Here is a 27,990-nt window from a genome sequence, read left to right on the forward strand (position 1 = left end):
GCGGAAGTCAAATGAAAACCCGGGTTTAAAAGCCTGAATGTTACAGTCCAGGCGAGGCTGAGCGTTCCGCCCAGTTGGTGAAAGAGGGGACCTCTTCACAACCCACCAGACCACTGGGAGCGGTGGCTGGACCGCAAGGTGGGCACCGGCGCCCGCACTCAAGATGGCCCCGGCCGGAGAGTCCCCTGGGTGGCCCCTCTAGCTCGGTTCCGGGTTCGTGCACCTCGGTGGTGGCTTTGGAGGGCAGCAGGCTGGCATTCTGTCCGGCTTCCGGACCCGTCTCTATGGTGGCGGAGGGACCAGACCCCCTAAGGCTGTCGGTGTAGTGGCCAGACCCTCCCGGGGGAGGCCAGGGGTGGTTGGTGTCAACAGGGGGTGAAGAGGAGACCGGAGCCAAGACCCTCGTCCGCCTCCTGCCGCCCTCCGGCAGGTAACAGGGAGCCGAGTCCCCGTCCGTGCGGCCGGGGCGCCGGGAGGGAGGGGGGCTGGCGGTGGGCGCGCGCGCGGCTCGCGGGTCCGCGCTTAGGGGGCGAGCTCGGCGCGGCGCCGCGGCCGGCTGAGCCCGGCCCGCTGCCTCCCGGGCGCCTTCTCCGAGGGGCTGGCGGGGGACCCGGCCCGGGGCGGCGCTGACGGCCTGGCGCTCGAAGGAAGCCGCGGGGCTGGGCCTCATGGTCAGGTGCGGCAGGTAAGGGGCAACCCAGCAACATCGCTGCCACACTTCCTCCCTGAGTGCCCGAGTGGCCTCCGCAGGACCTCATGGCCTGTGGTCCCGAGGACGGGGTGGGCGGTGTCGCCGAGCCGGGGACCCCAGTGTCGCGCAGCTCGGAACGCCGCCTTCATCCTGGATGCTAGAGCGGGGCCGGCTCCAGAGGAGCAGCTGCTGGCTTCTCTGCGACTTGCTTTGTATTTAGAATAAAGGTGGAACATCTGTAGGAAACTGCTTGAACGCAGAAGCGCCCTGAATGCTGGAACCGCTGCCACCGCTGGTCTTGGCACTCGTGTGCAGCCAGCCCCACGTCACGCCCCTCTCTTGGCTGAAGTCAGATTCCGTGTTGGGTCCATAATGTGTCGTGATCCCCTGGCACGGCCAACCCGAGCTCCATGCGGGGACATACACCTGAAACAGACCGAAGCAAAGGACCCCAAGGAGCATTATCACCAGATAATGAGACACCAGGCCTTCCAGGCGACCTTTGAACGCACCACGCTCGCCTTGGGCGCTTCGGAGCTGCGGGAACCCACCGGAACGGGAACCGTCATCAGGACCAAGATCATGGAGGCAAATTGCTGTGGACTGAGCAGAGGGAGAGACGTTCGTTCCCCCAGGACACGGGGGTTCTCAGTTCAGGGAGTTGCCCAGTGACCCAGACCAGGCCCAGAAACTTGGGGTGCTGCCCAAGAAAGCCAAGAGATGGAGGGCCGTGGGCAAACACATTTCTAAACACAAGACGGTGTTCAAGTCAGGAACTCCGAACGGTTCGCTGTGGGCTAGAGAAGCAGGTCCTGCAGCCCACCCGTGCTCACAGCCCCACCTCAGTGTCCCCCTTCTACCTTCTAGTGACTCATTTCAAAGCCACAAGATTGCAGGTTTTCCCCTGCACACCTCAAAAAAAGAAAGAGCATTTGGGAAATGCAAGTGTTACCGTTTATCGGTCTTACATTTCAGTAAGTCCATTTTAGCCCAATTACCGTTTTTAAAGTGCTGCTTATAGCAACAGTTTTAGTGCCTCTTAGGGTACAGTTGCGTGAAGGGAAGAATCAAGAATTTCTGCTTTTAAGACATTTTCAAATTGCAATCAACAGCACATCTTTTTATTTTCCCCCTAATAAAGTTTGCCCCGGGCATAGGATAGAACCTTTCTGTGGACATTCATCAAGCTTCCCCAAAACGGCATCTTTCTCGTGTTCTCTTAGGGCCTGAGACCCAAAATGCACACTGCTAAGAAAAGTGACCAGTTTTAACCTCTTGCTAAAAAGCTTTCATAACCCTAAGCTGTTATTTATCTTGTGGGGCAATTCATAATGTTAACTTGAAGGTCAGTGGATGTTGTAAGGCCCAGTCTTGCCACAAGGAAGCCCTCCGCTGTTCAGAAATGACTAAAGGCTCGGCCAGAGCACTGCTCCTGAATCCCGGGGACTCCTATTAAAACTGAATAAACAGCCTGAGCTTCTGCCAGGCAGGTTTTCATTTTCCCGTTGATTTTTCGCAATGCAACGCGGTCCTTTGTGGCTGGGAGAGTTAGGCCAGCCTCAGAGAGACGCTTCCAAACAACACTTACCGAACTCATTCCTCTAGTCCAACTGGTTTGGCGGACTGGAGGTGTTGAGAGAGGGACAGAGGCTTGTGCTTAGGAAATGGCAGTCGGTTTCACAGAGCACAGCCCCGCTGAGCTCCCGAGTGTCCCTGAGGCCCCCCATATGGACAGGGGTGGCCAGGGCAGGGGGAATGCTTTTGGGGCTGGAGGGCAGTAACGTGCCCTGACGATGCCTGAAGCTCTGCTCCTGATGCCCCCTGGCTTTCTCTGGGCTTGCCGAGCGCCCACCTCCGCCCGGCTTTGGCCGGTTACAGCCCCAACCCAGCCCCATGGCACCCCTTTACCTGCTGGTGGTCAAAGACACCTCTTGGTCAGATTCCTGGGGAGACAGCCAGGCCACGGGTCCTGGAGACGCCTGATGTGCAGAGACTGCCCTTAGGCGCTGGGTAGCCAACTGACCCCTTCACTGTGTCCAAGAAGAAGAGAGCAAGATCCAAGCGCCGACCCCTTCCCTCCCTGCACAGTGGGGTGGGATGGTCACAGGCTGGGCAGGTGCCACGCCTGCTTGGAGTAGGGGAGTCACTGTGGTTTCTTTTCTCTGTGGTGCCACAGACACTCGCATTTTCTTTGTGGTCCCCTCAGAGTAGAGACACGTGGCTTTTTTAATGGTTTTTAACTTTTCTGTCCTTAAAGACACATTGCTAAGTGAGTAGGAGCCCAGCAGATTTGTTACGGAGCTGACTTCCTCCTTATTCCCAGAACTGCTCTTGGATTTTGAGAGACTGACCCCGTGGTGGCCAGCGCTAGTCCTCATCCCTGTGTCCTTAGGCCATGGTGCGTGCGTCTGGAGCAGCATCGCACACTCTGATGGCACAGGAGGTGCTGCGGGGCACTTGGCCCGTGTGAGAAGAAGGCCAGCGAGGGTCTGTGTATAACAGGTACCCAGAGGGTGCAGATTTTACAGTAGAAATTTGAGCGGCCCACGTAGAGTGTTAGGCCTTGTTATCTAAATTGCGGCAAAGCCAGAACTGAAGTCTGCCACTTAGTTTTAGGCGTGTTGTTTGGCCTGTGCCGTCTTAAAAAAAACGTGAGCCAACCCATAAGGATATTTCCACGTAAGTATTGAGGCCCTTCTGACCCATGGTGCGACCTGGCTCCTCGGGGCCGTTGGTCCTGGTCGGGGCCAGGTCCTGTGTCCACCCAGTGGCCCCGTGCTGGCCTGCCTGTGGGCTACAGGGCGGCGCCGGGTGACCGGGCGAGCCATGTCCCTGTTAGCAAGAAGGTCTGGACGGGGCAGGTACATCGTGCACGTCTGTGAGCGAGGGGGTCACCCCAGACCTGACACCCCGAGCAGAGCTCTGCCAGCTCGTCTGTGTGTCCGTGAGTCTGTGAGTCCATGCCTGCGGATACAGGGACAGGCATGTGATCTAGGTTTCTTCTTAAAACACCTTGAGTGAAGCGTGACTGATGCGCAGTAAAGTGAACATACCAGACGTTCTGCAGGTGTTGGCGCTTGTAGTCCCCCATCACCCTAACTGTTGTAATCGAGAAGTGAGTGTGCCTGTTGCCCCCAGAGGTCCCTTCTCCCCCTTTGCCACCTTTCCCCTCCCGGCTCGCTGACTGGGCCCAGGCCGGGCAGCCCCAGTCGGTTCTGCGCCATCGAGAGTAGTTTGTGTCTTCTAGGGTCTCACGTGTGTGGGGTTTGTTTTAGCACCGAGATCACGCAGTTGTGCATTTTCCGAGTATCAGCAGGAAGAGCCAGAGGCCGCCCTGCTGCTACGCTGCTTGTCACCTGCACCCAGTGAGTTGTCCGTGTCCTGTCCCAGCTCTCCCCTGGGCTTTACTTGGCCTCTCGGAGCGCCCACTTGTTACCACTGCTGTCAGAGACGGTCTGCAGTTTGTGTTGTCACCTCTGTAAGTCAAGTTCAGACAGGGAAGTTTCAGTCCTGATGGAGTTTGCAGCCCTGTCCCCTGCGAGCGGCCGTGCAAGTGGCTTAGGGGAGCGTGAGGGACCTGAGTCTGCGGTGCCGTCACCCACCCTGACCGCGCAGGGGCTGGCTGGGGTCGGAGGGCAGCCACCACGAGGCCTGGACCGGGGCCGCGTGCACTGTCTAGAGCTCTCAGCTGCTCCTCGATGGCGTCGCGGGCGCCTCACTGTGACTTTGCCTTTTCACTGCCAGGTGGCCTCGGTCGTGGCAGCACCTGGCAGGTTGGCCTGGCGCTCCTGGGTCCTCGCCTCGTGTGCAGAGACTTGAAGTTTGACTGTGTTCTCTGTTTTCTTTCAGGCCGTGGCTTTGGGGAGGGGCTGCACGCCGCCCCCCGCCCGAGGGATGGGAGCAGAGAGCAGCGCCCTGCAGAGCTGTGCGCTGAAGGGGCCCCCGGTCACCCTGCCCTCCGGGCTCGCCGTGTTCCCCGCCGAGCTGCAGGATGGCCGAGTCGCGTCGGTCTTCGTGTACAAGAGGGAGAACGAGGACAAGGTCAACAAGGCCGCCAAGGTCCGTGGGGTGACCCCCCGAGCAGTTAGTGCTTTTTACTAAGAAAAATGCGAAGTGAATGAAGGCTGAGGGAGAGGGGGCACAGGAGTGGTGTTTTTATTCATGGCCTTTGAAAACCTGGTTGTCCTGACTTCCTGGGAGGACGCCCAACTGGCTTGACTTGGTCCGGGACCACAGGGCCAGTCAGCAAGCGTCACCGCATAGGGGTGGCGCTCCTCATCCGCTGCCACTCAGCAGTGAGAGGGTGGCCAGGGGCCTCGGCATGGCTGGTGTGGACAAGGAGAGGCCAGGTGCTCCAGTGGCGACAGCATGGCTTCATAGCACGGTGACGGTGGCCTGCAGATGAAGTGTTTCAGGGACTGTAGCCCTGGCTTTTCTTCTCCCAAGGCTCCGCCGTGCCGCGGTCGTGTACAGACAGGATGTGCGTCCACCCTCGTGTCCGGGGTGCGGCCTGGGAGGAGGAGGCACACTTCTCCCTGAAGCGTCTTGCTCTCTAGCTGAGGCCCCTGGCTTTCGTGTTGTTTCTTGAACAGCCTGAAGTGATGGCTGTCTTCCCCTCTAAGAACCTGCAAGTGAATTCGGGCTGCAGATAAGGGCCCCGCTCTGTATAGTTTTCAGAGGGAAATAGCAAGTCAGGAAGAGCGGTCACAAACAGTGAAGCCCCTCCGCATACCTCTGCACCCCTGAGTCATAATGGACCCCCGAGAAGCAGGCCTCGCTTGCGGTCAGCACTAGGTCTCCACTCCTCGTGGGCCGGCCGCGTCCTGCCCGGTCGCCCAGTGCAGCCCCGGGAGAGGGCCTTGCTCAGGCTCCTCCACAGACCGCAGGGGCACAGGGTTAAAAAATAAAGAAGGGAAAGGAAACTCCTTCGTTAATCAGATGAGCGTTAGCGGACTGTCTCTCGGCCCGCACGGAACCAGGTGGGCTTCCTCCCACCCTGTGCGGCCCAAGCTCTAGAAGGAGAACGGGAGAAGGAGCACAAACCCAGAGGACAACGATGGGCCCTAGGACAGAGAAGCCAAATGGGGACTTTTTCCTGGAGGCAGCAGTGAAGGAGACTCCCCTCGGGGGTGTCTCTTCCCCAAATGTTGACCCGCCCCCGGGAGTTGGCCTAAGCAGGCCAACTGCTTACTGTCTACTTTGCGGTGCTCTCAGGTAGCGGTCTGGGCACTTGGTGCGGAGTTCTGAGTGGCCGTGGGGCCGTCCGGCTGCCCGGCTGCCGAGCTCCCACCGCCCTGGTGGAGCCGGTCGGCCCTGTAGTGTCTGCCACGCCAACTAGTCACAGAGTCTCCTTTGCCTTATTGGAAGTTTGGGGGGGGTGGCGCTGGGAGGCTGGGAGGGGCCTTGAATGCAAGTTTACACGTTCTGACTTTCTGGGACTCATGTGAAACTGGAGTGAGTGTGGTTTTGAGGCACTAACTTGGGGCCCTTCTGTCTGTTCTGGAAGCACTTGAAGACCCTCCGTCACCCGTGCTTGCTGAGGTTCTTATCCTGCTCGGTGCAGGCGGACGGCATTCATCTGGTCACCGAGCGGGTGCAGCCTCTAGAGGGGGCCTTGGCCACGCTGTCCTCCGCCGAGGTCTGCGCGGGGATCTACGACATCCTGCTGGCTCTGATCTTCCTTCACGACCGAGTGAGTGCCCAGACGCAGGGGCTGGGGGTGGGAGTGGGGGCGGGGGCTGTAAATTCTGCTGCGTTCAGACATTGAAAGTTCCTGTCCACACTGGAAAGCGCCCCACCCCGGTGGGGGGGTGGTCTGAGGAGTCGGGCAGGGAGCCCCACTTCGGGGCGGTTAGAGGCTTTACTTCGGTTTACTGGGCTGCCTCCAGTTTGCGTGAGTCTGTACGGAAAGACTTAGGTGAGCGCAGCCACAGCGACACTTGTCACAGGGACAGAAGGCTGAGTGTCGGCACCGTTGTGGACCGAAGATCCTCTTCTTTTTCAGTAGTTTGTCCCATTTTCGATTTTGAAGGAACGATTGTTAGAAAGAGGCAGTTTTACACATCTCTTCCCATTCGAGCAGGTGGTACCACTGAGACACCCTCTCCATCCTGTGGATGCTTGCCCTTGGGGACGGAGGGGTCCTTCCCGCGTCCCACTGGGCCGTGGCTGGCTGGGGTGAGGGAGCGCTGTTGCTCAGAGGGGTCACACCCCGCAGTGGGGCCTGTGGCGCCCCGAGGGCAGACCACCAGTGAGAGGTTGGAAACTGGCATTCGACTCGACACAACTGTGTGTTTTAAAAATGTTTCTGTTGATGGGAGACAAACTCTCTAAACATCGCTTTGGATTTATTCTCTCTTAAGAGTGTGTCTGAGGTGCACGTGGGAGAATTAATGATGCTTCGCTGTGGGGGACGTTTCCCTTGATGGAGAAAGTGGGGAAAGTTCGAACAGTGTGGCGGACGCACAGGGAACGGCGCCCTCGGCCGTCTGGGCAGGCAGTGTCCTGACTTGGCCGGGGCTCGGCTGCTGGTCCAGAGGGCTCTGTGTGCAGCAGAGCGGGCTCTCCCCCGGCGCAGACAGGCCTCCCGCACCGTTCTACACCTGCCCTCATACCCTGCTATGTTCTGTGTAAAAACACACACATTTGCTCTATGGTAAAATATTTAAAATGCACTTGTCTACTGGAATGACTCCTGGTTTGGAAAAGAAAACGTACACGTCCACCCTGTTCTCATTTTCTTCTTCCCTCGCACTTAGCTGACTAAGCAGTTTCAGTTTTGAATTTGGCTGCTCTGGTCTGTGAAATTGCTGGTCGTCCTTCCCCTTCAGCCCCCTTTTGCTTGGGCAGTTTGTTCAATGCCTGCTAGGCAGGATTTCGGTGACGGGGGCCTGGGGTCGCGGTGGAATGTGAGCAGGAAAGAACGGAGGAGAAAATTAACTCGGGAAGCGATGGGAACAGGGGAGCGTGATCTTTAACCCAGTGGAGGTCGCAGCTGATCTGCGAGGTGCAAACTCTGTTCTGGAACATTGTTACGTGTTCCGGGTGCGTAGGTTCAAGGTCATGACGAGCTTGAACGTTATGGCTGAACAGTCAGATACAAACGTATGCACCCGATACATATGTAACAATATTTAAGAGAAGAGTTTGCTTTTACCTCTCAGATCAGCCATGCCCTCCACAGGGTTAAAGGCCGGAAGCAAATGGATAGGTTCCAAAGGTCAGTGAGTTTCTGCTTATGCACCTGTGGGCACGGGGTGTACGGTGACAGGCCTTGCCGGGCGGGGGGAGATGACAGCGGCCTTCCCGTGGCGTCTTCCGCCCTTCGAAGCGCAGGGCTGGAGCGGCCCCTCCAGCTCGTCCCTGCTCAACACCGGACTTCCGTGTAGTGTGCCGGCATGGGAGGACGTGCCAGGCCTCTTGTTCGCTGATGAGTGTTTGGTTTTCTGCGACTTCAACCTTAAAAATTGGAGGGCGGACTTCTTCCTGTTTCTTTCTTCCAGGGACACCTCACACACAACAACATCTGCATGTCGTCGGTGTTTGTGAGTGAGGACGGGCACTGGAAGCTGGGAGGGATGGAGACCGTCTGCCAGGTGCCCCAAGCCACCCCGGAGGTAAGCTGTGTGGGGCTCCCGGGGGCCTTCCCATTGGTGTTGGGGTGATCTTAACTTTGGAGACCCCACTGCTTTGTTGGTGCTCATCTTCCTGGAACTGTGGGGCTGATCCTTCCGCAGGCACTGGGGGCCGTTTATCCTCTGGTCCTCGTTTGCCAGCTGAGGACCCCGAGGCCGAGAGGTGGAAAGCCTGGGTCCGCTTTTCAGTTCAGGGCTCTCCTCCTGCTCCTGCGCTGGCGGTGCCATGCCCTGTTGGGTTCTGCAACGACCCCTGTGCTTCAGCCTTCCTTACCAGGCGTGGATGCGTCTTACCTTGATCTTGTAGCTCCACCCATAATAGTGCTCGGCACCCAGTAGGGACTCAAGAAATGTTCACTGCACAGCTATCCAAGTCGTCTGGAGTCACACATTCTGTCCCAAGTCCTGGAAGTAGGACCCATACATCTCAAATGCCCCCCTCTCCCCACGGGCTCTGTGGTGCCTGGGGCCCTTCGCGTAATCCTGTCGGACACAGAACTTGGGACCTCTGGGCTCTGTGTGGTTCCGTGTGTCCGCCACGGAGCCCGTTGCCACGAGACTCGCTGAGGGAAGAAAACTACCGCCACAGGAACCCCCACCCCATTCTCACTGCGGTTTCCCCGGGCTCACCCGCATGGCCTGTGTTTGATCACCACGGAGACGCTCCTCCAACCGCTATTTCTTCCCACCGTTGCTCTTGGACTCCCCTTGAGTTGCATTAGGCTCTCGGCATGCGGTTCTTTGTGGGTCATACTCCACACTCTTTCCCCCTGGGGCAGGTGGGCCCGTCTCCTCCCCAGCCCTCCCTGGGCTCCGCCGGCCGCTCCGCTCACTCACACTTGCTGAGCTCCACATGGAACATGTGGTCCTGTTCCACAGTGGCTCGCGGGGCCTCCGGCGTGTGGAATCCTTCACCCCTGTGTGGCCCTGTCGCTGGGAACAGGAGAGGAGCCCAAGTCTAAGATGAGCCCGTGCCCTCCACGAAGCCGTCCCCGCGTCCCCGCCACACCCTGGGCATGTGTTGCTGAAACTCGGGGTTTCGTGCTGGGCTGGGCACACCTGCGGGGCGGGGGTGGCTGCACTCCCTTCGTATTCCTAGTGCCCCGATGGTGTTTGGGACGTGTAAGCTCTCAGAAGGTAACCTTGATGTTAGCGCGAGAGTGTACCGATGTGGGCTTTGGCTCGGCAGCTTATGTGGCGGCAGGCCTTGAGACAGACCTGATGCGGTGAGGTCAGTGGTAGACTGGCCCTCTGCCAGAGAGGCCCTTCGCTCCTTCATGTCCCCGAGGCATGGGAGGGAGGGGTCCGAATTCCCACGTAGGGCGTCGGATGCCCCGGTGCCTCTGGACAGTGAGGGGTCTGTCCGGCCAGCTGCAGGGGACGGGGAGGGGACCAACACTTACCTCCCGCTGAAGCCTTGCTCTGCGCCAGGCCTGCCTTTACCTTTCGCTAGGAAGGTTTTTAATGCGTGTATTTGACGTGTGGCGGTGGTGTGATGTGTGGCGCGTGTGAGACGGCGCTTCCTGGCTACATCTCCGTTGCCGGCCACCTTTGTGACTCGCTGGCAGAGGCTGGGCCGCTAAACGCCAGAGTGAGCCCTCCCTCCCTTTGTCCCCTCTGCAGTTCCTGAGGAGCATCCAGACAGTCAGAGACCCGGCGTGTGTCCCTCCTGAAGAGACGGTAAGATGACGCGTCGTTCTCTGCAGCCGAGCGTGAGACTTAAAAACACTCTCCTGCCCCTCGTTCTGTGCTGAGCTACAGGGCCCCCAATTCCTCCGGCTCCGGGGGCTTCTGAGAGTCAGCACCACAGGGAGCCTTTTCTTGACATTCCGCTGACATTTGGTAGACACCTGGGACTCGTTTAAAGACGGAAGGACCTCAGTCTTGTGGAGTCTAAAGAACAAAATCAACAGACAAGCAAAACAAGCAGACGCGCAGATGTGGGGAACTGCCAGGGGGCGGGAGGGACGGGGGAGAAGAGACAGAAACCAGCACTTACAGAGCAGTCCCGGGGACGCAGAGCACAGGGACACCCTCCGTCCTCTCCTAATAACCGCGCACCGTGTCGGGTGGGTCCTGGGGACGGGGCGGGGCACCTGCCATGACATAGCTGAAAAGGAAGTGGAATGAGACGGGGAGCGGGACGCCCGTGCGAACAGCGTGGGTGCTTCCTCCCATTCCTCCCGTTTCAGTGTCCACCCTTCGCTGGAACCCAGGGGGGCAGGGGGCAGCCCCCAGCCGTGGCTCTGCCAGTCCGGCTGTGAGTGGGGCCCCGAGACCCACATAGAGTGAGTGACGCCCCATCTGCGGTGCTGCTGGTAAAACGCTGGGTTTACCTGGAAGCTGAGAGCGGCTGCTCTCTCTCAACCTGTCTCAGAACCACTGCGAACCAACAGTCGACCCCAAAGACACGGCCAGCGTGCTCTGCAGGAGGCACAGGCCAGGCCGGAAAGAGACGTAGGCCTGGAAGTACATCAGTTCACCCGGGCCAGTGCTGGTGTTTTTCTGACAGCACGTGGGGTTTTGAATCAGTTTAAGGGTCTTAACTAGCACTTGAGGAAACGAGACAAAAAACAGAGCACTGTTGACTCTGGTTGCTGTCAGACCTGTTTTGAAAGCCACAGACAGTAAGAGCCCGTAAATTGGAGTGAGGGAGCCTGTGGTCAGGTGCCCCGGCACTGACGGCCTCTCCTGCTTCCAGGCTCCGGAGTTCGTGGCCCTGCCTGAGCCCCACGGTCACGCACGGGATGCCTATGCGTTTGGGAAGCTGGCGGAGAGGCTGCTCACAACCCTCAGTGGACAGGGTGAGTGGCATTAAAGCACCGCGTCCACAGGACAAGTGGGAGCTGCCACGGCCTGTCCCGCGGGGCTCGGAGGCCCGCAGACCTCACTGCAGTGAGGACCCAGTCGCCTGCTGGGCACCCACGCGGGCAGACCCGGACAGCAGTGAGGAGGGGAGCTGGCGTTTCTGCGCTCCGCGGGGAAGCCCTCGAACTCTGGCTGCCAGCACCATGTCACCGTCCTATTAGCTGGTGCGGCGAGCGAGGTCGGAGGACCGCCTGCAGCAGCCAGGGAGCGAGTGAGCGCCCAGGTATTGTTACCTGTGGCAGTCAGGCGCCTGTCAATTGTGTCTACGTCGAACTCAACCTTTTTTATCGCTAACTCTTTGAGACCCTTCTGAATTGTTTCATTTTGGTGTAACTTACTCATTCCGGTTGTCATCCCCCAGAACCCCAACTGTGTCTCCCGAGTCTGCTAGTGGCCCCCAGCAGCCTGCGTCGCTGTCCTGCAGTCTCTTGGGCCTTCAGTGTCTCCCACTAGTTGTCCTGGGCACACGCCCAGCAGGCCCCTCACGGGCCTGTGCCCCCACTGCTTCACGCGGCCCTGCCCTAGTCTCCGCCGCCAGGCCCCGGCTGCGACCTGAGCTGACAGGCATGCTCAGGGTCAGCGGTCAGGTGTCCCAGCCGCAGTCCTCAGATGAGCCCTGAGGCCCCGGGCCGGCCCCTGCAGGCCGGCGGTGAGCTCCCCTGAGCTCCCCACGAGTCTAGAGTGGAGGCAGTTACGTGCAGTCCTTGGGAGCGTTGAGAATATCGTCCTTCAAGTAACCTGCTCGCGTGGCCTCCTTTAGTCCCCAGCCGAGTAAAGTGACCATCAGGCAGCGGCCGCAGGGGAAGCACGTGGGGTGGGTCCTTCCGTGGGTGGGTGGGGCCGGCAGGGCCATTTCCTACACCTGCTGGGGAGTTTGGCTTAAGGACTGGAAGCTGCTTCGCAACAGCCAGGGCTTTGTCTGTTTGGGCTTTTACAGGTTGGTTTTTGCTCTCGTCAGCCTGCAGCTAGAGAGGCCCTGAAAGGAGGCGGAAGCCTTGGAAACTAACTGTAGCTCTGGATTTCAGTTTCAGCGGACGCTCTCTGCAGCTTCCAACAGACCCTGCACTCAGCCTTGCTGCACCCCGTCCCACAGCGCCGGCCCTCGCTCCGCACCCTCCTGTCCCATGGCTTCTTCAGGTGAGGGGCTGGTGGGGCATCGGGAGAGGCTGAGTCGTGCCCACGTGGGAAACGGAAGTGGGGCTGCCTCTCAGCGCCCCGCCAGGGGCAGGGGGCTTTAGAAACCTGTCGTCCTCGGAGTAGGAGCGGCCGCGGGGCTTCCGATGGGTGGGGCGAGGCGGGCCTGGCCGAGTTGTAGTTTAGTGGAGGAGGCTGGTAGACTCGGCCTCTCCCTCTGCCGCCATTGCAACGTGGAGATGGGCTTGCTGTTGGAATTCTCTTGTTGGGGGTGGAAGGGAGCTTTCTTTTCTTCAGGCAGAAGACTGGCTTCTGAATTTAGTGGGATGCGTGGGGACAGCAGAGCAGTGCGCCGGGCGGGGGGCAGACAGCTGCTGCTCCTGAGCCTCGGGAGCTCGGTGTCAGTTCTGTGGCCCCAGGTTCCTTATTCCCACGCAGTGCGGGTCAGGGGAGCTCCATGTTCACGGCCTTTGTTAGCAGAGCCAACCCTGTGTCAGTTTTGAAACAAACTTCTTGTTTGCAGTCAGAGAGCCTGAGAAAAACGGCGGTGAAGGGAAAGCTAGTGTCCCCCCTGCGGGGCGGTGACCCCCAGGATAGGGCCAGCGGATGGGTGGTCTCATTAAACGTGCAGTTATCAGGGTTTTATCTGTAGTTTGTTTCCAGGAATCTGTCCCAACCCTTTGCCTTACAGGAGCCTTAACCAAGGGGTGGCCGCAGCTTTGGGTGGTTCCTAGTGACCCTTCACTTACCTGATATAAGGTCTCCGTGGAGACTGCCCCTGCCATACTAGATGCTCTGGTCTCGGTGTGACGAGAGTGCTCCAGGCACGGAGGAGAGCCAGGAACCAGGAACACACTCGGGCGCCCCTTCCCGCAGCCGGCGGTCCCCAAGCAGGGGAAGGGCCCAGCCGGAGAGCTGGTGGGGGGGCTGAGTCAGTCTGATGAGACTTGAGTTAAGACATGGGGGCTTTTTCTCTGCTGCGGAGCCAGCAGGAAACAGGGGTGAGTGTAGGATGTGGACCTCGGGGGGCAGCTGTGCTGCTGGGGGCTCCGGGCTACGTGCCCAGCCTCACTCCCTGGGCACCTCCCCAGGACAGGGCAGGGGCGGGCAGCAGTCCGCAGCCTCCGCTCGGTGGCCTGCAGGAAGCTGGCCACCCCTCATCCTCTGTCCCGCCCGAGGGAAAGGGACCACGATGTAGAGCAGGAGAATCAAAACTGTTTTGTAACAATAACCATTTCTCCCCGAGCCTCATGTGGCCATGCCCCATGACAGCAGAACAGTTGGGACGGTGGTGATCATAAAAACCACAGACGTCGGCATTAGCCTGTGTGCACATGCGTGTGCGCTGACGCATGCATCCCCTTCCCGCGCCGCTGTGACAGTCTTAACGCTGGGCCAGCGGTGGGCTCCCGGGTCGCAGGGGGAGGCTCCTGTCCAGACGGCCACAGTGCAGTCTGGGGCTGGGGCTGCAGTTAGTGTGGCTTCTCTGATCTGTTGTCCTGCATATTTTTTCTTTTTGGCATTTAGGAATGATTTTCTGGAAGTTGTGAATTTCTTGAAAAGTTTAACATTGAAGAGTGAAGAGGAAAAAACTGAATTCTTTAAGTAAGTTCAGAAAGTTAACACCTTAAAATTCAGTAGCTTGGCCTGGGCCCTCGAAACCCTCAGGCGACGTGTGGCAGACCTGCGCTGTGCTGCCAGGTTAGCCGGACGCCCCCGCAGGGCTTCCTGCCGGGCCCTGGGCGCAAGGCTCCAGGGGGGAGGCAGAGGGAGACGGGTGTCTCAGGAGCTCGGGCCGGGGGCGGGGCGTGAACGGTGAGAACGGTGCGCAGAGCTGCAGTGTGTCCGGTGCCTGGACGGCAGCCGCCGGGTCCTGCTGGAGGACAGGCTCCGAGACCAGGACCGTGAGAGGAGGGCACCCTTGTCCATCCGTGGCAGCGAGAGGTGCGCGCACGCAGGCTTCAGGCCCCGATGCCGTCCACGGAGGGACGCAGGTGGCGGAGGGGCCCAGTGTCCCGGAGATGAGGCACAGGCCCACCTCCGGTCAGGCGTGGACCTGAGAGCAGGCTGACCCGAGGGCATCCAGACGCAGAGATGGGAAAGACTCAAAAGATGCGGTGGCCAGCCTTGGTGGTTGTCACTAAATGAATTAGGGTTCAGGCAGAGATCAGATCGTTCAGGGAAAAGGGTGGATTGGGTGGTCAGGGGCTGGGGAGCCTTCAGAGGACATGAGCCCAGGCTCCTGGCCGGAGGGGTTGACTCTCAGGAGAGGCCTTAGGCTGATGAGCTGGAGGTGACTGTTAGGGTTCACCGCCTACACTTGGTGAGGTCCTCCCAGAAAGAGTGGGGGGCAAGGACAGGACAGTGGACCCCAACTGTGACCTGGGGGCTGCCCTTGCAAGGGCAGGTGGGGAGGGAGCGGCTGAGGTAGGAGTTGAAGGACCAGAGCGCACGGTAGGCTGGTCTTCCCAGGAGTGGAGCTGCCACAGGCAAAAAGGTAGATGCTGCGTAGAACCTCCTCTGCTGGGGGGCAGAGCAGGGAGCATTGCCCAGGGAGGAGTGGGGTCCAGGTGGAGTCTTGAGGCTGGAAGGGGCAGAGCAAGCTGCAGTCACGCTGGGGACTGTCAGTGGTCCTGGAAGGGAAGGGAGTGGGTGGGCAGCGGCTGGGAGGGATGGCCTGAAGTAAGCGGAGGCCCTCGCACCCCGGAAGAGCAGGGGCAGGGTCCTACTCGGGGAGAGCAGCGGACCAGCGGGTGGTGTTACCGTTAACACTGAACATCTGCTGCCTCCTCGCTGAGCAGTTTCACAGGCGCTGTTTGCGTTGAGTAAGTTTAGTAACAAAAGCCCGTGTTCTGATTGCTGTGCACAGTTTGGATAACCCAGGAGCCTGCATCTTTTACAGCGGGACGCCCGTTCACTGACCAGCAGGCTCCGGGCTGTGGGGGGAGGGACGCAGCTGCTGGGGCTGAGGGTGAAGACGTGGTGAGTGGTGAGAACCGCCTCACCTCCTCCTGCCTTCTTACCTACCGGGGCCTGTCTGGTCGCCTTCCTAGCTTCCTTAGCAAATCGTCACTTGGACGGAGTGGGAGGCGGGCCTCGGGTGTTGGAAGCATGCGCAGGAGCTGGCCTGTGTCACGACAAGCCCCCAGACTCTCCTCCCTGCCCCCCACAGGTTTCTGCTGGACAGAGTCAGCTGCCTGCCCGAGGAGCTGGTCGCCTCCAGGCTGGTGCCCCTGCTGCTCAACCAGCTGGTGTTCGCAGAGCCAGTGGCTGTTCGGAGTTTTCTTCCTCACCTGCTCGGCCCCAAAAAAGGTGCGTTGCTTTTCGAACTGTTACTGGCAGTGGAGGAGTTGGGATCACTGGCCCACGTGGCGGCAGAGTGAGACAGTGCAGTTGAAGTGTGGTGGCCCCTGAACCCTGGGGCTCAAACCTGGGTACCGGAGCCGGCATCCTGGAGGTCGGCTGCGTGTGGCAGGGCAGCACGCGCACACACGTGTGCACAGGGCTGCCACGTGGAGAGCACGTGAGGCTGGGGGGCGAGCCTGCGTGTCCCGGGAATTGGACGTTTTCAGTGCGTCACTGCGGCCGGCGCCTGCTGACCCCCAAAGCACCTGCTTGTTTTCTGTTGTCAGTGGAAAGACGGAAAAGCACTTGAGATCACTTCTGGGGACTTTGGTTTTGTTCTGAGTGTGAGATGAGGCCGTGACTGTGACACTCTGTGACTTTACAAGCACTGCAGATGGGTAACTGCTCCGGTTAGAGAGCGTAGCCCTACCACGACTAGAATTTTGAGTCGGGGTGCATCCTGGTGTAGTTCTTCTGTTCTTAGTCCCAACCCAGCCTAGCAGCGTTGCAGGTGACTGTTACAACCAGAACGCCCTTGTGCTCGACTCCGGTGTCATTCCCTTTAGCCGTGGACTTTGCTCTGGAGCTCTTCCGTCCGATTACTCAGGAGATCTGAGGTGGGGGTGTACCTCTCAGTCACCTGGGAGGCTTTTAAAAATTTGCCTGTGTGCCGGGTGCCCTGGTTCTGGGATAACACGGGCAGAGGCGTCATCTGTTGTAAAGGTTTCCACCCCCACAACCGCGGGGCAGAGGGCTGGCCCGCACCAGGCGCTGTGGTAGCAGCCGGCACCTCCTGGTTCTACAGATAAAATTGCAACAACAGCATCAGCCTGATCTATGAAATTCCTCACTGATGAAGCACAAATGTGTAACAAGTTATTGACTCGGGATTCTACTTAAATGTAAGCTTTCCTTATAGACCGTGAAGAATGATACAGTATTTTCTAAACACTTCTGTAAAGTAGACGGTATTTATAACGCAGCCAAGAGAGGAGTTTGGGGTCCACGGAGAGCTTAGCTGCCCCTGGGTTTGGGGCCTGAGATCCCAGGCAAGGGCGGAGGGGTCCAGCTCCGGGGCGGGTTGGCGGATCCCAGTGGCGCTCACGCACTGTGTTTGTTCTTTCCTCTGTCCACCTGCGCCCCGAGCAGACGGCGCACACGGAGGGACCCCGTGCCTGCTGTCGCCGGCCCTGTTCCGGGCGCGCGTGGTGCCCGTGCTGCTGCGGCTGTTCGAGGTGCACGAGGAGCACGTGCGCCTGGTGCTGCTGTCCCACCTGGAGGCCTACGCGGAGCACTTCACGCGCGAGCAGCTGCGCACCGTCGTCCTGCCCCAGGTCAGCGCAGTGCGGCTGCGGAGGGGCGGGCGCGGGGCTCCATCTCCACCCCGCCCACGAAGGCCAGGCCCTAGCACTGGCACACCTGGGCACAACCAGAGAGAAACCCCGGTCGTGTGCCACCTCTCTGGGGCCAGGGAGCAGGCTTCCCCGGGGGAGAGGCCGCCTGAGCGCAGACCCTGGGTCCCAGAAGGTTGCAAGCAACTGCTACACCGCAGAGGGGGAGGTGGCGGCATCCGTGCTTCCGGTCTCTTCAGCCGACCCCCCCCCCCTCCACCCCACCTGGAGCCTTGTTAAGCCCTGCCCCTCCAGGGCTCCAGGTCAGGTCTGTGTTGGTTTCCTGTGACTGACAGAAGGTTCTGGAAGTAGCAGTGCAGACTCAAGGGGTGGCGGGCTGTGCTCCCCGAGGGCCCTGGGTGTGACCCCTGCCTCCCCACTCCTGGCTCCTGCTGCTCCCAGCAGCCCTGGGCCTCACGTGGCTGCGGCTGCGACACTGCAGTCTCTGCCTCTGCCGTCACGCGGCCTTTCCGCCAGGCCACCATCCTGGGGTGGGGGGCCCTTCTAACCCAGTGTGGCTTCGTTTAAGGGTCACCTTCTGGGTGGACATGAATTTATGAGACTTCAACTCAGTATGCCGGTTTAGATTTTGTTAGTCACATGAAATCTCTCAAAATAGTTTGTTCTGCTAGTGGTTAGTTTATTTAAAAGTTGTAAGGCATGGTGTTGTGCCAGGGGCTGTGCCGAGGGGCTGGGCCAGAGGAGCTGTAGAGGGAAAGGCAGGTGTCTGCCTGCTGTGTAAGAAACACCCCAGAACTCAGTGCCTTCGAAACCAGCCATGTGGTTCTCACGGTTCTCTGGATGGACTGGGCCCAGCTGGGGGTTCTGTTCCACCCACGTGAGACCAGCCGAGAGAGCTGGCGCCTGGGCCGCACGGAGCCAACACATCCAGACAGCAACATGGCACCTTGGAGGGCCTGGCAGGAACGCGGGGCACAGCTAGGATGTTGGGACAGCCGGGCCTCTCTCTCCACGATGTCCCACGGGCACACGATCTCCAGTGGGAGAGGTGGCTGGTGCTGAGAGCTGACAGCCACTTCGGTCACACGCGTTGGGCTAACGCGAACCGCCCAGGCGCCAGGCCCGCTGCAGAGGGGGTGTGCCCACGGCAGCAGGCTGTGTCTGAACGTCAGGGGAGGGACTCGGCACTCCCGCTCTGATGCGGAGGCGCCGCCCTAAGTCTCAGCACTGGCCCGGAGCCCTCAGAGGGAAGAACGGCTCCACAGTCAGCAGCCTCCTGCTCAGGGGAGTCACTCAGCCCGTGTCTCTGGGCCAGAAAGCTCACTGGGTAGCAGCGCTGGGCTTGGGAAGGAGGAAGCGCTGAGGCAGTGCAGCTCTAAGAGGTCGCAGCGTGCTGGGCACTACGGTGGCAGGCGATGGGGGAGGGACTCGGTTTCGCACAAGATGGGGGCGGTTTGAGGGTGACTGTTGGAATTTGGCTTTGGGTCATTTGTTATTTTAGAATTATCACATTCAGTTGATAGAATTCTAATCATATGCAAAAGAAATGTGCTTGAGTTTATTTGTACAGCTCTGTTAGCATTGGACCTGAAAATTCTCATAAGCCCCAGTTGGCAAGCTTGACCTTAAAGAAACAAGGAAACCAGGAGAAAAGTAAAATGAGGAATTAGTCGTGTTGGGAATCCCTAGCACAGCTGGGCCGGGAGCCCAGGATTCCTGGTCCCGTGAGGCCCTGCTGCCTCCACCACAGGGCCCAGGCCTCGGGTCCGGGGCTGCCTGGGTCTTGCATGCCATCTCCCTCCTGCACGTCATTGGCACGCGGAGCGGAACCTCTCCTGGCAGCCGCCGTGGCCTTCACCCCAGTGAAGGCCTTTGGCCAAACAGAGAGGCCTTAATGAAGGAACGTCAGGCTGCCCGCCTGCAGCCCCAGGGGTGGCGCGGCCTGGAAGCCAGGGTCTGGTCTTCCCTCTGCGCACCTCCCACCTGCGCCAGGTCGTCCCGATGGCCCCCAGCTTGAGCAGACCACAGAGGTGAGTAACCAGGTTCTCTGAACTCCAGTTTTCACTGGGAAGAGGTCATAATTGGCCCATGTGGGGCAGGTGTTCTACGCATGAGACACAGTAGTGAGGCGTCAGGGCCGCAGCTGGTGAGCGTGTGAAGCTGAGAAAGCGGGGAAGGACGGGAGCGTCCGCCCTCCAGACAGAAGCGTCCCCTGTGCTCTGCGGAGCCTGCCGCCCCTGCGCTGTGCGGCTTCTGCAGAGCGGTGGGAGCAGGAGGGAGAAGCAACATCTCAGGCCTTTGTGGCAGTGTTATTTCCAGTGTATTTGTCTAGTTTTGTTACCGTATTTTTAAAAACCTTTTCAATCACAGTTCACAAACAGCATTCTGTTAACTGCGATTGCACAACATAGTGATCACGTTTCCGTAACTTAAAAAGCGACCCGATAAGCCCAGCCCCCGCCCCCCAACACCACGCATGGTCACCGCAGCGTTCCTGCATTCCCCGTGCCGCCCCGTTCACCCCGTGACCGTTCTGTAACAACCGGTCCCTGCTCCCCAGTCCCTTCACCCTTCCCACCCGGCCCCCGGCCCTGCCCCCAGCAGCCGTCAGTCTGTTCTCCCCATCTGTGCGTTTCTGTCTGTCTGTCCAGGAGATTCCGTGAGAAGCAAAGTCGCGTCGTGTGGCGTTTGTCTCTGAGTTCCATCACGAGGCGTAGCGCCCTCTAACCCCATCCACGCTGTTGCGAGGGGAAAGATCTTTCTTATGGCCGGTGCGTCTCTGTCTGGGTGCCCCACCGCTGTTTCACCCACGCGTGTCGAGGGCACCGGGCTGCTTCCCTGCCGCCGTGGCCGTTGTAAATAATGCCCCAGTGAACATCGGGGCACACGTACCTTTTTGAATTAGAGTTTTGTGTTTCTTTGGATAAATACCCGGTAGTAGAATTGCTAAGTCCTATGGTAGTTCTGTTTTTACCTTGGAGGAGCCTCCACACTGTTTCCCGGGGGCTGCACCAGTCTGCACCCCACCTGCCGCGCTCCGGGGCTCCCTCTCGCCGGCATTTGTTTGATTTGTTGAGACGCTCATGTTGAGCGTCTGTTGGAGTGTCTGTGGCCATCTGTGTGTCCTCTTTGGAGGAGTGTCTGTCCGGGTTCTCTGCCCAGGTTAATCACACTGTTTTCTCGGGGCTCAGCTGCATGAGGGCCTATGGATTGCCGGGTTTGGGGCCGCGTTGCGGGGGGAGCGGGGCGCTCCCAGGGCGGTGCAGCCTTTCCGCAGCGCGGACCTGTGCGAGGGTTTGCGGTGATGACCAGGGGAGGGGGCGGAGGAGGTAGAGGGTAAGGGGGATGAATGTGACGGGAGGAGACCTGATGTTGGGTGGTGCACACAGTACAGTATGGCTGATCTAGTACGGAATTCTACAGCTGCGGCCTAGATAGGAGTCCACAGCACGAGCCGAGGCCAGCCGCTGATGGGGAGCAGCCACGGGAAGAGGGCCAGGTCAGGCAGGGCTCAAGTGGGGTGGCCGGGGGTTTCGGAATCCGCAAGGTGGGGGGAGAGGTGCTAGACAGGCTGGAGGGACTCAGACTCGGTGCTGCTGGCTGGCTGGGCTTGGGGAGGACTTGACAGAACGCCACTGGGGCCGGGACCCTGTCCTGGAGAAAGCTGCCTCTCCAGCCAGGTAGTTCCACTTGCCCCGTGTCCTTGGCCCCTTCTTTGCAGTGTCCCGGGAGTCTCCAGCAGGGCTGTGCCAGCAGCGTCTGCCTCCAGGGCGCTGTTTGTGGAGCTGGCCCAGTGGAGCTCAGTTGTGTTCTGGAGCCTCTTTGTCACCAGACAGGGGCCTGGCCCCGAGTGGGGTCCTGACCTTGTGTGGGAAGGTTTCACAACGCAAGTCCAGGTGACTATGAGGAGTGAGGAGACATGTTCATTAAAACTGGGGACAGTGAAACAAGGGAGGGCTCGGCACAGAGGAAGCAGCAACAGGAGAGCCCAGGCTGGGCTGCCTGAGCTCACTGGGAAGTCGGAGAAAAGGGGACTTTGGGGACAGGTTCAGGGGATCAGCCTGGGTCCAGCTGCCTTAGAGTTCAGGAGGTGCCTGCCTGGGAAGAGAGTAGTGGGAGAAGGAAAGGGAAGGGACTGGCGCCTGGGGCCTTTGTCTCTCTCCTGCAGGCGGGGACCCTGGGGGAGGTATCATGGGAGGGTCTCAACAGAACATTCATCAGTTCCTCAGATGTGTCCTTTCAGGGTCATGGGCTCCCCTGATTGGTCTGCGGCAGAGCAGCTGGTCCTGGCCTTGCCCCCCTGGTTCTGCTGCTTTTCTGGGTCTGGAGCTGGACCACCCCTGGGGCCTAGATGTCGACTCCAGGGAGAGAAGGGGCAGTGGGAGAGGTCACCCCTGGGGTGAGGTCCCTGTGTTCCCAAGTTTGCCCTGCCGGGCCTTCCTTCCACGCTGGGGACCGTCTGCACCTGGCTGTCAGTCGCTCGGCCAGTGTGTTCAGCGATCTGTCCCGGTTTTCCTGTTCCAGCTGCCAAGGAATTTTCCTAGCTTTTCACTTTCCTGTCTCACTGTGGGGAACTCCACTGCAGGTCAAGGCCACCGCCGAGTGTTCTTAGCTTGGGGCCGCCTGGTGGGAGCTACAGAGGGGTCTGCAGTGGGCTGTGGCGTGTGCAGGGCTAGGAGCTGCCTGGGAGGGGCCGTGCTGCACACCAGGGCTGCTGCCACTCAAGCGCTTGTGTGGTTCCGTAGCTGGAGCTGTACTCCAAGTCACCACTGGCTGCCGCTCGTGCCAGGCTCGAGGGCAGCGCAGCAGAGGCACAGGGTGTGCCGAGGACAGCTCCTGCTCTTTTGGGGCTTGTGGGACCTTGAGAGGTTTCAGGAAGGTCTGCAGCGTGAACAGGGACGGTGGCTTGTGTGGAGGAGCTGCTTAGAGAGGGTCACTGGGCGGAGGTGAGTGGGGTCTCAGGGAATCACCAGGGCTGTGAAAGGTGTTAGCCAGGTGAATGGAGACTCAAGTTTGGCACCTGCCAGCAGCTCTCAACCCCAGGGGCTGGAGGTGGGGCTCAACCAAGGCGCAGCTGCACCTGCAGGGGTTCCGTACCTGGAGGGAGCCGCCAGGCCCCTGCCCTTCAACAACACTGCCCTCCCCCCGCGGCCCCGGTGCTCTTTGGCCCCACGTTGGAGCTCAGAGCCAGTCCCTCTGTAAGCAGGCCAGTGGGGCATTTGAGAGCTCGCCGGGGACTCAGAAGCTTTGCCTTCTGGGCACAGTCCTCACCGCTTTTCACAGCCAGATGTTAGGGGGACTCCTCCCTGCGCTGGGACCGCTCACTTCCCATGGGGTCCTTAGTAGCAGATAACCCTCCAATTCTTTCCCCCGCCCCTTCTGCCCAGCTCATTTGAGCTGCTTCTGTGTCCTAGTCACAGGCCTTCTGTCCCATTGTCAGGGTGCTGGCTGTGCCAGTTCTAACTGACGCTGTCCCAGGAGGAGGGGCCAGGAGGGGATGTGTGGGTCCTGGGGCAGTGTGAAGGCCGCTGCCCCGAGTGCACGGCGGAGGGAGGAGGGCCACCTGAGCCCACCCGGTCTGCCCGCACTCACTCCCTGTCCCCCCCAGGTGTTGCTGGGCCTGCGGGACACCAGCACCCCCATTGTGGCCGTCACCCTGCACAGCCTCGCCGTGCTGGTCTCCCTGCTTGGACCGGAGGTGGTTGTGGGAGGAGAAAGAACCAAGATCTTCAAACGCACTGCCCCCAGTTTTACCAAAACCACCGACCTTTCCCCAGAAGGTAAGAACAATTGGAAAGGTCTAGCCCTTCACTGTGCTGTTCTTCTACTCGATTTCTAACGTTGTACAAGTGATGCAGGTGGGCTGTCCTCAGTGAGATGATACAGACATGTAAAAGTTAGTATTGTCCCTCTCCCAACCCCTTCTGGGGACAGGACACTGACTTTACTAGTTTAGTGGGAATCTTTTCATCCCTTTCTTTAAGCCCACAAAGATTTCACACGATCTTTAAAAACGATGAGAAAACACCACACACAGCTGTACAGCCTGATTGTGAGCAGCAGCTTCTTGGGGACCAGGGTCCAGGTCAACACGAGCTCGGGCCCACCCCCAGACAGCTGCCCCCCCAAGCGGAGCGCACTCAGGGGCATCCCTGTTGACGGAAGCATCACACCCGCTTCTGGGCTTTCCGCCCCTGCAAATGCCGCGGCTCCTGGCTCTGCCCCCTCGGGGTCAAGGCCCAGCAGTGGGCCTGCGGGGGCAGAGGCGCACGCACTTGCAGTTTAGTCCGTGTTGCGAGGCTCCAAAGGTGGTAGCGGTGCTCCATACTTGCTGGCTAACGTCTCTTGGTTTTGTTGGCCTGTTGGGTGAAAAGCTGTGGGTGTTCAGGCACTTCGGGAGACCCCCCATTTCCGGGGTGTCCCTGTCGGGTGTTCCCTGGAAGGAGCAGTGACTCCTGCCCTAGACAGGCTGTCAAGTCCAAGACGAGATGTGGGGTCAGCAGGGCCATGGCTTCTCTGCTCGTTGCTGGCCATGGGCCAACACAGGGCGGCGGCCATTGGTAGCCCATGGTCTGCCGCTGAGGCCAGGGGCAGTTCCTAAAGCGACACCAGCTTTCTGAGGCTGCGGCATGAGGTGGGCCCCTCCTCGGTGCGGGAGCTGCCGTCCCTCTCAGCTGGGACCTGGGCACATACTAGAAGCTGGTTTTCCTGAGGGGCCTGGGGGCTGCGGCAGCGTGGAGAGGGGGTGTCTTCTCAGACTCCTCCTCCTCCTGCTCCCCCGCCAGTCACCGGGATGGACAGACTCACTGACAAAGGGGACCTGTTGAGAACTTAGTAGGGCTTCAGCAGGGAGGACCCGGAGGACACCAGGCCCTAGAGGGCGTGAGAAGGGAGCATGTGGCCTGGTGGTGGTGGCTCAGCCCAGGCCAATCCCCTTGGATTTGCAAGGGGAGGATGGATCTGGCCAAAATTTTGTTTGGAATCCTTTTGAGCAATGAGCTTTCTGGCTTCAAATCAGCACCAAAGTGGGTTCAAAGGTTATAATTTCCGTAACGAGGCAGGGGTGCTGTCTAACCCAAGCCCTCGCCTGGTGCCGGCACCTTTCTTGCTCCACCCCACCAGGGGACATGCAGCCTGCCCTCACACCCCAACACAGGGACTCCATTCTCATCCCGGGTGAGCACTTCTTTGGGTACCTGAAGGTGCTTCCTCTGTACACTTTACTGGGGTTAAATGTACCTGTTTCCTTTAACAAGCAGCTCAGCATCCCTATCCTCCTGTGGAGTTTCTGCTCATCCTGTTTCTCCCAGGCACGTGGTCTGCGGCCGGCACAGCACACCCCACCTGGCTGGGAGAGCCCCTCCAGCGTCGTCCCTGCAGGTTTCTTTTCTGGCAAGGGGCCCAGTGACAGCGAACAGCAGACAGTGAGGCTCCCACAACACCCTGCCCCAGGCTGGCAGCAAGAGCAAATTTAAATAGCTCGTCCGTTGCTTGGGCGGACATTTCCTGAGCAGGAAGTGTGAATCCTCAGAACTGGGGACACTTTGGGAACCAGAGCTTGGGTGTCACCTCACCTCCCTATACTACAGGGGTGTCACTGCCTTTTCTTTGCAGCTGGGGGGGGCGGTGGGCGGGGCAGGTTGACCCCTGAACCCTTTCCTGCAGCAGATACTTTACTTTGGGACTTGATGCTTCGGTGCAGCGATTTCTAGGTCGTGCCAGCGCTGTCGCTCCGGAAGACGCCCAGGCGAGCTGTGAGGGAAGGGTGGGTGTGGCTCGCAGAGTCTGCGGACGAGCTGGCAGGTGCCCTGCTCAGCGCCCGGACCACACACAGGAAATCTCAGACTAGAGACACGGGGCTTCGGCAACCTCCCTGTGTGCACACACGTGAGCACGCGAGGGTCACTGTCTAAGCCGAACACTTGTGCGTGTTTACTGACGATGTAGCAGTCATCTTTGAACACTCGGGAAGGGCGCTCTGATTGTCATGTTTGTGGTTTAGCGTGCAAGGACATGTCCCCAAGATTACCTTCTTTGGCGCTAACCCTTCCCCTTTCTTGCACCATGTCCCCACAGTTGACCCGTTTTCCCAGACTACGAAACTTCCTGTGAATGGCCTTTCAGATGTAAAAAGTACCTCCGCAGGCGGTGAAAACATGCCAAGTCCCCAGGCGTCCGAGGAGTGGCCGGACTGGAGCGAGCCTGAGGAGCCTGAGAGCAGAACTGTGAACATGAGGGTGTGGCCTCCAGCACCCCGGGAGGCTGCCAGGTCCCTGCCCCGGGACTCGGAAGCAGCGGTGGGGACCTGGGATGACCTGGAGCATGGCGGCCCTGACCTGGCGGTGAGCCCGGGAGGTGGAACTGCTGGAAACCCAGGGGAGCTCCAGGCCCTGCCCACGGTGGTGCCTCTGCTCACAGAGGAGGCCAAGCCTCTGGCATCCAGCCGACCCCCAAAGACCAGCCCTGCCCCAAGCGTGGACGACCCAGAGCAGGCCACGCCACCGAAGGGGTCATCACAGGAAAGACGCCCCCAGCTCCCCTCAGAATGGGGATTAGGAGAGGAGTTCACCATTCAAGTGAAAAAGAAGCCGGGGCAGGACCCCGAGTTGGACTGGTTTGCTGACATGACCCCTGAAATCAAGCCTTCAGCCACTGTCCTCATTCTGCCTGAGCTGAGGACAGGCCCCCGCGAGGACATCGTCTCACCAGGGATGCACTTTTCCTCAAAGTTTGCTGCAGCAGACACGGCTGAGGTAAGGACTTCCTGGTGGGTCCCAGCTGCCCTGTCCCCTTCCTAACAGACCCCCAGCCACCTTGCCGAGGGGCTGGACGGTGGTGCACAACAGGTTAGCACAGTCAAGGTGAGCCAAGGTCCCTTCCTATTGCCACCGTTCCCTCCCCAGGGCAGGCGGCAGTGCAGGCCAGGTGCTCAGCAGGCCTCCTGGTAGAGTTACCACCTTTTTGGGTTAAACCAAGAAAAAGGTGCCATTTCTGACTTTGCTAGATTAGAAGGCGCTTAGAAAGTGGGCCTGCTCGGCACAAGGAAGTGGGCCCTGGCCTCGCAGACGTGGAGACGCTGCCCGCGGCTGCCCGCGCTGTGCTTGTCGTTGCAGGCGGAGTCCGAAGGCTGGGGCGACGCGGGGGAGCTGAACTGGGGAGACGGCAGCTGGTGACAGTGGCTGTGAGTGAAGCTCTAGGGCAAGGGAGTCCTTTTTAAAAGAAAACCAAACTAATACCTCAACAGCAGGCTCTACAGACAAGAACACCCGCAGCACCGTTTTCTCAAGACGGGGGCTTTACCGTCTGTGCCAACAGAGAGGCCTGGGGGGCCCTCACCTAAGGAGGGGGGCTGTGCCTCTAAGGCCAGGTAACCCTGGAAGTGAAGAGAATAAATACAGAACTTCAAGCTGATTAACTTAACTTTGTGCCATTTCTTTGCCGGTGAAAAGAGTAAGCTCTATTATGAATACTGAAGAGAATTTAGCTTAAAGGATACCAATGGTTGTAAATTGCCGAGGTTTCCTTGGGCGGCATATTTATTTGTCTAGTTTCCCTGGGGGGCCTGGGCCGGTACTGACTGTTCCCACGTGTGTTGTTACGTGTACCAAAGTCCTTCCTGAGAAATACCCCATGATCCTATTCTGTAAATGTCCAATAAAGACTATTTTCACTAGATTCAACTCTACAAAAGTCGTTTTGTGTTAGGAAAGGTACAGATGTAATTACACTAACATTCCCATTTACAAAACGCAGAACGACACCACCCCCCGCAGCAGCCCTAGGCCGTACTGTGGTCGGTCTGGTCACCTGAGAGCCCGTGAAGCCGCAGCTCACGCATCTTCTCCTGGAGCAGCTGCATTTCCTGGGGTAGCCAGTCCGGAGCGGGGGACCTGCGCAGCAGGGACCCGATGGCCTCCAGGGCCCCCGTCGCAGCCCGCAGCGCCGACCTGTACTCCTCCTCCAGGCAGGGCTCACTGCGGGCTCTCTTGGCACGAGGCTGGCAAGTGAGAGTGCTGATGAGTGGAGTGAGTGACACCCAATACCTGTCCCGAAACTAGCCGGGAGCGCCCCTCCTGCACCGGAGCGCAGCTGTGCGGCGCAGACTTTACTGAGGTCATTGGCTCACAACGTCCGAGCTGCCTGTCACCCGACACAGTTCAGCGTGGAGGCATTTTCAGCCCGTCGCAGCGACTCAGGGACCTGACGCCACCCATGCCTGGGGTCCAAGGAAACTTGGGACGCACACGACCTTACACCAGAGCCCCAAGTGTGAATGTTTCTAAATGCATCATTTTCTTCTCAGTGCTGCGTTTAAAACTGACGAGAGCTGGGGTCTTTCCTGTGCTTTCGGAGCCAGGTTAGTAAGCGGTCGCCACACAGGGCTGAGACACCCTTTCCGATCAGCGTCTTCCGAAGGAAGGACATCGTGCGTTCCTGAGGACTGACTGACACTGCTGATGGAATGTTTGACCTCACAGGTTTCAGGCTGAGTTAGTCTTGAAAACAAGTGATTAAGATAGAAAAACTTAACCAGAACGTTGTTCTTCTTAGTGTATTTGGAACTGTAATCCTTGTCAGTGCTCAAAAAATATATAGTAAATATCCTAAATGGTGTCAGATTCCTGCCCTTTAACAGGCAGAGGCAATTTCTAGACGTGGCCAAAGATGATTAGGCTGGTTGAACGAGGCAAGGGATCCCACACACACCGTGGAGGGGAAGTCACTGGTTTCATCGCGGCCCCAGACCGCCGCTGCGCAGCCTACCGAGGTCACTACACGGAACAGGTGTGCCCACGCACCGTACATGTGCGATGCATGAAATCTAATTTTCTGCAGTCCCAACTGTGTTACATGTTCGTGACCTTTCAGGAAAAGGATTTTTAAAGCAGCAACCACTATCAACCACTATCTAGACGTGTAGAATCTTACACGTCTAGAGCTCTCGTTGTTTTGGCACTTACTGAGC

The 27,990-nt window shown here is 59.2% G+C and overlaps 2 protein-coding genes across 9 annotated transcripts in view; one reads left to right on the forward strand and one right to left on the reverse strand.

Annotated features, from left to right (window-relative positions):
• On the forward strand, positions 1–26,902 carry SCYL3 (SCY1 like pseudokinase 3). 5 transcript variants are annotated; one of them, XM_071219850.1, is made up of 14 exons: positions 175–430; positions 4,541–4,750; positions 6,198–6,383; positions 8,194–8,307; positions 9,949–10,005; positions 11,027–11,129; positions 12,219–12,330; positions 13,855–13,932; positions 15,500–15,639; positions 16,822–17,006; positions 22,633–22,804; positions 25,101–25,777; positions 26,138–26,205; positions 26,778–26,902. In XM_071219850.1, the coding sequence occupies exons 2-13, from the start codon at positions 4,586–4,588 to the stop codon at positions 26,195–26,197; spliced, it is 2,049 nt and encodes a 682-aa protein (XP_071075951.1). In that variant the 5' UTR covers positions 175–430; positions 4,541–4,585; the 3' UTR covers positions 26,198–26,205; positions 26,778–26,902. The 5 variants fall into 5 exon arrangements, with proteins under 5 accessions (XP_045045641.2, XP_024409382.2, XP_071075951.1 ...); XM_045189706.2 differs by lacking the exons at positions 175–430; positions 26,778–26,902 and adding an exon at positions 1–138 and having other exon boundaries at positions 26,138–26,699; XM_024553614.4 differs by lacking the exon at positions 26,778–26,902 and having other exon boundaries at positions 174–430; positions 6,255–6,383; positions 26,138–26,699.
• FIRRM (FIGNL1 interacting regulator of recombination and mitosis) overlaps positions 23,044–27,990 on the reverse strand; it is a 39,157-nt gene continuing 34,210 nt past the window's right edge. The window contains exons 24-26 of one of the 4 annotated variants that reach the window (XM_053914525.2): positions 26,832–27,021; positions 24,702–24,776; positions 23,058–23,383 (exon numbers count right to left, since the gene is read on the reverse strand). In XM_053914525.2, coding sequence (XP_053770500.1) covers positions 24,733–24,776; positions 26,832–27,021 — 234 coding nt within the window. In that variant the 3' untranslated portion in view covers positions 23,058–23,383; positions 24,702–24,732. Of the gene's footprint in view, positions 24,777–26,831; positions 27,022–27,990 lie in introns of all 4 variants that reach the window. The other 3 variants (XM_053914528.2, XM_053914527.2, XM_053914526.2) reach the window with 3 other exon arrangements.

The sequence above is a fragment of the Desmodus rotundus genome, chromosome 12, assembly GCF_022682495.2.
Source record: "Desmodus rotundus isolate HL8 chromosome 12, HLdesRot8A.1, whole genome shotgun sequence".
NCBI lineage: Eukaryota > Metazoa > Chordata > Mammalia > Chiroptera > Phyllostomidae > Desmodus > Desmodus rotundus.

Coding starts and splice junctions, on each gene's coding strand:
- SCYL3 (XM_045189706.2), top strand. CDS start 4,586: ATGGGAGCAGAGAGCAGCGCCCTGCAGAGCTGTGCGCTGAAGGGGCCC. Junction 8,308..9,948: donor TGCCCCAAGCCACCCCGGAG/GTAAGCTGTGTG, acceptor TCCCCTCTGCAG/TTCCTGAGGAGCATCCAGAC. Junction 17,007..22,632: donor GCACCGTCGTCCTGCCCCAG/GTCAGCGCAGTG, acceptor TGTCCCCCCCAG/GTGTTGCTGGGCCTGCGGGA.